This window comes from Helianthus annuus, chromosome 15 (assembly GCF_002127325.2).
Source record: "Helianthus annuus cultivar XRQ/B chromosome 15, HanXRQr2.0-SUNRISE, whole genome shotgun sequence".
Taxonomy (NCBI): domain Eukaryota; kingdom Viridiplantae; phylum Streptophyta; class Magnoliopsida; order Asterales; family Asteraceae; genus Helianthus; species Helianthus annuus.
In genome coordinates this window covers 69,433,830-69,442,467 of record NC_035447.2, presented here as the reverse complement: position 1 = coordinate 69,442,467, position 8,638 = coordinate 69,433,830, and the positions used below count along the sequence as shown (strand labels likewise).

At 34.3% G+C, this 8,638-nt stretch overlaps 2 protein-coding genes across 2 annotated transcripts; both read left to right on the top strand.

Moving 5' to 3' along the window:
- Positions 1 to 2,581: 2,581 nt before the first annotated feature.
- LOC110876117 (cysteine-rich repeat secretory protein 38) lies at positions 2,582 to 3,313 on the top strand. Its single transcript, XM_022124295.1, has one exon. The coding sequence runs from the start codon at positions 2,582 to 2,584 to the stop codon at positions 3,311 to 3,313; it is 732 nt and encodes a 243-aa protein (XP_021979987.1).
- A 448-nt stretch (positions 3,314 to 3,761) lies between these two features.
- LOC110876116 lies at positions 3,762 to 4,385 on the top strand. The gene has a single exon (XM_022124294.1). It carries the CDS (start codon positions 3,762 to 3,764, stop codon positions 4,383 to 4,385), a length of 624 nt encoding a protein of 207 aa, XP_021979986.1.
- Positions 4,386 to 8,638: the final 4,253 nt, after the last annotated feature.

Here is an 8,638-nt window from a genome sequence, read left to right as displayed (position 1 = left end):
GAAAGGATATTTTTGTCATTTCACATCATTTTAACTGATAAAACTAACTGATGTTAGGCACAGAGACTATCCGGGAACGAAAATTGAAAAGTTGAGGACTATATCTGTAATTTTAAAAAGTTAGGGACAAGATGTGAAAAAATAGCAAACCACAGGGACTATCCGGGCATTTAACTCGAAAATAAAATTATAATTTTGTAAAGAGTGAGAAAACCAAAACTTCTTTATTACAGGGTTGTTATAGGACCTTTTTTTATCTACATGCTATAAATCATCATCATCATATTAGTGGATCCCACTAATAGCAAAATTAAGGTAGGGTTTAAGGAGAGTAAGATGTAGACAACCTTACTTTTACCCGATAGGAATAGAGAGACTAAGAGCATTCACATTCAACCCATTAAAAATCTGTGAGTGGAGTTTTTATAATGTAAAGAGTATAAAAAGTGGTTGTGAGTGAAGGAGAGAGAAAATGTTACTGTTCATATATTTGAGGGATACTGTTCACCCCCTATAATTTTTTAATATATTTTGAAAGTGATTGTGAGTGGAGGAGGGAGAAACTGTAATGATAAAGGTATAAAAGAATATTATTTAATTGAAAAGGAGAGAGAATATGTAGTGTTTTTTAGTGTAATTTAGGGTGAAAAATTGATAAAGTGGATGTGAATGCTCTAATTCTAGTATTTACATGCTACAAATAGAGGGTCTAAATAATATTTTTTCTAGAAAATCTTGGATTTTATATATAGAAGTTCAACAAATTTTCGCACCTTGATGAGTTGAGAAAACCTTATGTTACAAACCTTTTTTATAGAAATTATAGGGTAGCAATATACATGTTTTTAAGCGTTTTGAGCTAAAAAAAAAGCGTTCGATGGATATTTAAAAAAATAAATAAATAATTCGTAACATGAATGTAAGATATGTGTTATCTACTAAAAGTTGTTGTTTCACACATGTTACGTAAAAAATTTTAATTATATGCCCTAAAATTTTCATTAAATATGGTTTATTATATAGGGTTTTTATGGGTTTTCTCAACTCAAACGAGTTTTCATTTTATACTACACACACAAGGTTGGGTTTAATGGGGAACACCGAAAAGGTGAGAAATCGAGAAACCACTAATTTTACATGTAGAAAATCACTAAAAAATATTTATAGGTAATTATCATCAGAGACTTTTCATATATAAACACATGTAGAAACCGTTCAAATAAAAAAATGTAAAAATTTGTTTTTAACATTTTTTGAACTGTTTTTTATTTTTTAATTATATAAAACCGTTTCTACATGTGTTAATATGTAAAAACTCCAAAAAATTAGGTAAAAATTAATTTTTTAAATGTAAAAATGAACTATTTATAGGTTTCTACAGAGTATTTTTTTATGAAAATTTTGTGGAACATAAAAATGTTTTTGAGTGTTTTGAAAAAAAAAAGTCAAAAAAGTGCTAATTGGATATTTAATAAAAAAACAAATTTCATATGTTACATATGTAACAAAACGCTGCTGATATAAAGATGACGTTACACACCCGTTACGTAATAAATTTATTTATTTAAAAAAACCTCCGGCGCTTTTTTGGTCTTTTTGGGCTAAAAACGTTTGGAAATATACATATTAATGTATATTACGTTCCATGATTTTTTTTTATAAAAAAATACGGTTGTTTCGATAGTGTAACACAAAGTTTTCTGTGCTTTTCTCATATAAGGTGGGTTTCCAAAATAAATATAGATGGGAAAAAGTGGATGGGAACAATGAGGAAAATGGGGTAAACAGAAAAAATGTTGAGATGGTCTTGATGTGATAAACGAAGTAATATGGGAAAACAAGATAACTCCCTATGCTCTAAGTGAAGCGTGCACGAAGGTCTTAGAATTCGATATGTGTATGTTATACATGTGAAATTGTTGATTTGGGCCTAACTCAGCAACCGTAGAGTACTCAAAACTCTATTTTAAAATGTGTTCCATTTAGAACAATAAATGATGATTATACGAGACACGTAACATATTTTAATGGTCTAACTCCAAAGAAATCATTATCATCATACTCAGTAAATCCCACCAATAGCAAAACTAAGGTAAGGTCTGAGGAGAAATATATCTATTTATAACTAATTTTTGTGTATTAATAGATATAAATGCAATTTAATATGACGGTACAAGGAACAAAAAGTTCTCTTTAAACAAAAAAAAGCGAATGTTCATTTTTGTAACAAAATTACTAGTGAAAGTTGAATGTTCATAATATTTATAGTGGAATTAAAAAGAAATGTAAACAAATTAAGATCCTCAATTTAATTATTGACTATTTGTTATCATTTTTATGGTTTAACACTTTAACTTGGTTGATGGTAGTACAACTCTACACAATTCAAACTCTATTTTACAACTATACACAATTCAAACTCTATTATAAGGTAGTAGTATTTTGAGGTGCTTTACTACTTACATTCGGGAATAATATTTTAATTAACTAATCAGAATTGTGTACAACTCTATTTTAAGATCACGTTTCATTTTACAACATTCACTTTTGGCTTATAAAAACACAACCTTCCACAAATACGATGAAGAAACAAATGAAAATGAAAACCATCATTTTACTTTTGCATCTTCTACAAATAATCCTCAATGTTGCTAACTTCACCATGGCTGAACCAATCTATAGCGAAATCTTCCGATGCAAGAAAGACTCCGGCACTTATCAACCCAACAGTCTCTACAAAACAAACCTCGAGTCGGCACTCAAGGGCCTACCCGCTTTAACCTCTAAATCCATTGGCGTTAAACCAAATCAAGTTACCGCTGTAGCACTTTGTGCGGGCTATTTAAATCCCCAAGATTGCAAGTCTTGCGTAGACAAAACAATCCCACTGCTTCTACAGAAGTGTCCAAACCAGAAGGGAGCCGCGGCATGGAGGATGAAATGTATGGTGAAATACGGGGAATATGCTGTAAATAATTACGATGTTTGGTTTGTTGCCAATGAAGTTAGTGGCACAAAAACTAAGGATGTTGTTGGGCTACAGAATGCCTTGTCTAGTTTGGGAGAAACGTTATTGCTAGGATTATACAAGGAGCAACCAACGGGATACGGTTTTAATAATCAACGTTATGGAAGTCAAACACTGTACATGGTTATGCAATGTACTGGTGATATATTACCTAATGATTGTACTAAATGTTTACATCATATATCTGGAGAGATTAAACGTTGTTGTAGTGGTGCAATAGCTGCAGCAATATTAACTCCCAACTGTTATATGAGGTATGCACATAGTGATTTCCGAGTTCTATAACATCATCCCCACATTCGCGCTTCACTTCATGCAAGTAGCAATTCCGATACCATTTAATATTAAACATGTTTGATAACAAAAAGCATATAAGTTAGAACTTATAATCGAGCACCTTTTTTTTAATTTCTGTAAACATCCTATATTTCTAAAAGTTTCTTCATCGATGTTAAAAACTTTTGAAGTGTGAATAAATGTATTATTGTATATAGATTATAGTAGTCTACGGAATTATTTACGGCAATTATTTGTATTATTGTATAGCCTTTATTGTAATTATCATCTCCAAAGATAGGAGATTCCATTGTAACTCCATATATAGTTTTATTATGAATAGAAGAGGCATCTTGAATCAATCTCTTACATGGTATCAGCCATATCTCGTTCCTAACCCTATTTCTTTTTTCGATTTTCTTCCTGTTCTTTTCTGCCGCCACTTTTCTCACCACCAATGGCCGACTCCAAGCTCCACCCAGCAATCACCATTTCAAACATCAAAGCCTTGATTCCCGTTACCCTTGACAATGAAGCCGCATATTACAACACTTGGGCTGAATTGTTTCGTATCCACTGCACTGCCTATCTTGTCTCCGATCGCCTCTCCCCACGTCCAAAAGCCTCTACCTCTTCTACAACCACTGACAAAGATAAACAACCAGCCGACTCCGGTTCGTCTGCATCTTGGGAACGATTGGATGCCATAGTCCTTCAATGGATCTATAGCACCATCTCCACGGACCTGCTTAAAACTGTCATCAAAACCAAAATCACTGCCTATGATGCTTGGACAGCCATTGAATCCTTGTTTCAAGATAACAAAGCCACCCGTGCTCTCCATCCGAAACAGAAGTTTTCCAACACCCGGTTGGAAAACTTTCTCTCCATGACAGCCTATTGTCAAGAACTCAAAGTTCTATCTGATCAACTAGCCAATGTTGATGCTCCTGTCGATGAACAAGACCTTGTCCTCCAAACTCTCGCCGGCTTCACCGAACAATACGAGACGTTGCCACCATCCTTCAAAATACAAAGCCTCTCCCGTCCTTCTTTGAAGCCCGTTCACAGCTCTGCATGAATGAAACTACCAAGGCAAACCAGGCTCTTCATTCTGCCTCTCAAGTCGTAACCGTTCTCCATGCTCAAACCCGAACCAACAACCCCCACCAACCCCTCCCCCGCTGACAACAGGTCTAACTTTTCTTGTGGTCGTTGTAACGACTCGCACAAAAATGTCCTAAAACGCTCCGTAAGTGGAAACCCAAACACCTGAAACCCTAACGTACATGAGAAATCAAGAAAACAAGAAATTTGGGTTTCAGGCGGGCCGCGTAAACCATAAGAGGAGTTTACACGGGCCGCGTCAACTTAAAAATCATTCCGCATAAGTATGAAAGCTTCACACGGGGCGCGTAAATGTTTCTCCAAGTTCACGCGGGCCGCGACAGTTCAACGATGAGCGAAAACCTGGTGCCGCCACGTGTCGATGACTCAGCAACCCTAATGCCGCCTTGTTATCCTCGCAGGCCGCGTAAGGTTTGTCTTAGGACTTACGCGGGCCGCGTAAGACCCAAATTTTAGCTATAAATAGGACAGGCTACGAGCTTTCATTCTGTGTCGAAATCTCATTCTTAAAACGCCTCTATTCTGCTAAATTCGAATTTCCGCATAGGGAAACGCTGCTACGGATACAGGGTATTAACTCGATCACTGTTCAATTCTTTTCTTTCCGTCAGCTTTTATTTTTGTAAATTATAGCTCGGGATTATACCTTCTAAATCCCGAAACTCTGCCCGTTATTAGGGTACTAACTCTAATCACTGGTACGATACTTTATCCGATCGATTGAAACTATCCGATGGATGTTTAAGTGCTGCTTAAACTCGGGTTATACTTTGTCATTCGTCGTGAATTCGATGGATGTTTAAGTATCGCACTTTGTCATTCATTGTGAGGGTTTCTATCTCGTGATTATCGTTAAAGTTAAATTGAGTTACTACACTAATACGAGTTCCATGGTATCTAGAAATTAGAACTCGTAAGCAGAGAATTGCTGGAATACTTAATAGCTAAGTAAACTTAATAGTTAAATAAACTTAGCAGTTAAGTTAACTAAGTAGATTAATTAATCAGTTAATCAAGATTAATTAAGCTAAGCGAGATTAATTAAGCTAAGCAAGATTAATTAAGCTAAGTAAGATTAATTAAACAGCTAAGTAAGTTATTTAGTTAAATGGATAAGGAAACTTAATAGTTAAGGAAACTTAATGGTTAAGGAAACTTAATAGTTAAGGAAACTTGATGGTTAAAGGAAACTTAATAGTTAAGGAAACTTAATGGTTAAGGAAACTTAATGGTTAAGGAAACTTCCTAGCTAAGGAATGAATCTACCTAGGAAGCTTATGATTCATTTTCCTTTGTTCATTTCTACTCTCTATACGTTGGTGTTCTAACCAATAATCACCAAAGCGGTGTTCTGTCCGATCGATTCAGGAACCATCTAACGAATGCCAAAGTGTTGTACTTTGTGAATTTCGTTAAACGGAATCCAAAATATTATACCTTGTGAGTTCATTAAATGGATACCAAAGTACTGTCTGAATAAGACTATACTTTGTGAAATTCGTTAAGGTTCGAATCTCGTGATCATCGTTAGGTTTGATATGGTTTTACACAAATACGTATTCCATTCTGTTAAACTATATGTTTAACCATCCGAATACTCCCAACTATACGCCTACAATCAAAATGGAAGCTTAATCATCAGAAGATCCAAAATAATAAAGTATATGCTTAATTATCAGAAGGAGTAGAATCAAGAAGCTTGTTAAATCAATACTGCATGCTTATACTGTGAGTCATTCTCTTTTTACAAAATTTACTTTCAAAATCATGTTTATTCCCAAAGTTATAATTACAGGGATTAAGTCTTTGTAATCTTCAATTACTGCCGGTATGTGGGGTTTTGTATACATTACTTGATAATCTTCACCATTGGACAACGGGTTAGCCAATGGGTGATATGACCATAGTCACAGAAACGAGTCGAGTGACAAATACCGATTTGGGGTAATTGGTTGATATATAAACATTGTAATCGCTCTTAATACTGTGAATTATAACAAATATGTTTTTGTATAAAACCTGAATGAACTCACTCAGTATTTCCCGCTGACAAAACCTTTTTAAAACGCGTTTCAGGTAATTACAGTAGATTCGAATAAGAGTTGGACGTGGCACCAAAAAGGCATAAGGAAGTGGCTTATTTTATAAATTAAATTAAATTAAGAGAAGTCATTTTATGTATTTGGGTTTATCCCATATTAAAGCTACCATTATAAAACATGGGTTTTATCCCATCCATTTAATAAATAAAATCCGGTGTTTCTAAACTATGATATTTTTCCTAACTCACGGTCCTGATGAAATTCCGCTGCAATGTTTTTTTTTTTAAAAATAAACCACCGGTACCACGGGCTGCTCACGGTGCCCGATCTTGCTCCAGGGTGGGGTCGGGGGTCGTGACAGAAGGTGGTATCAGAGCCACTGATTTAAGCCTATAGGTGTTGTGATAATCATACCTAAGCTTATATAAAAGAGTTAGGAGATTGTTATTAACTGGTAGCACACAGGATAGTATTTAGACTTGAACCTAAGAAGATGCCTTAGTATAAGCTTTAAGATAAGCTAAGTACTTGTGTAAATAAAGTATGATGGATTTTGGTATGCCATAGGAATGGTAATTAGAATATTGCAAGATATGATAAATAATAACACTTAATTACTATTAATTCTTGCTTATTGATATTACTTGGTCTAGAATAAAGATATGTTATGGAAATACAAATTTCCTTGATTCTGGATAAAAGCCCTAATAAAAGAGCCACTTTTAAAATCTTGAAAAGATACTATTTATGGGAAATAGAAAAATTTCTTCGGCAAGACTGGGTATGGTATAGCAGACTCTCCAGCTTGTCCGGATATACTGAGGTTACCTCTCCGGCGCGAACCGGATAAGACGGGGTAAATAATATGTCAAACCAGTGACAAGATTTCCCTAAAATAATATCATGACCTGATATCTGACTTGTTTTTGGAAATAAGAATCTGTTAAATACATTAACCTTATGAAGGGTATGTATATTACAGCATGTGAAATATATGATTATATAGATATATACATCTAGGGGAAGGATGTATAGAAAACCCACTTTAATTTAGAAAACCCGGGAAACTCAAAGCTCCCGATGTTTTTTTTTCTTGAAAAAAATTACACATGTTATATGCATGTTTTTAAGGGTTTTGGGCAAAAAAATCAAAAAAGCGCCGAGTAGATATTTTTTAAAAAAATAAACAAGTTTTGGTGTAACACATGTTACATTCATCTGACATATTTGTAACATGTGCTACACCAAAACTTGTTTATTTTTTTAAAAAACAACTACTCGGCGCTTTTTTGATTTTTTTTGCCCAAAACCCTTAAAAACATGTATATAACATGTGTAAATTTTTTCAAAAGAAGAAAACATCGGGAGCTTTGAGTTTCCCGGGTTTTCTAAATTAAAGTGGGTTTTCTATAGATACTTACATTATACATCTATAAGGAATTCCAAAAGTCAATTAAGAATTAAAAAAAACACAAGCATATGTGTCAATAATAAATCTAGATTTCTTTATCAGAAATCTCTTGCATATATTTTCAATTCCGATATCAAACATTATTTCGTTTGATCAATTGTCCCGTAACTCATGCGACAAAATAAACGACGGGAACCCTTTAAGTTGGTACGCTATCAAAAGTATAAGAATTTCCAATGCATTACCATAAACTATTAACGCAAATAAGAAGCATGTAAAGTTGTGCTAGTGCACAAGAAAACACATAAAACTTAAAATTATACGACCACAAACGTCGAAGCATATCACACACGACTTTCGAGGCAAGACCTTTGGAAAATATGACGGGGCATGACGACATCAATACTAATTCCGTCAGTGGAAGAACTACTAATCAAAAAGCGACACTCTGCCACATGATCCTACAAACGATCTGAATATTGCTGAGGTACGTTGGGACAAGATTTCACAACCATCGGTGCACAGTCTAATCAGAGTCATAATTATTATCATTGAAAAAGGAGTCACATACCTTTGCAACTCCCTCTATTTCATTTTAGTCGACATTCCATGATAACATCACTCAACAACGGTTATCACACGAAATTCCAGATAAAGTTCTTATATTTCTTTCATTCAAATCTTGACTTCTGCATATAATGAATTGAACTTCGCATTTCTACTTCCCCTAATGGTCATCATACCATGAGGATT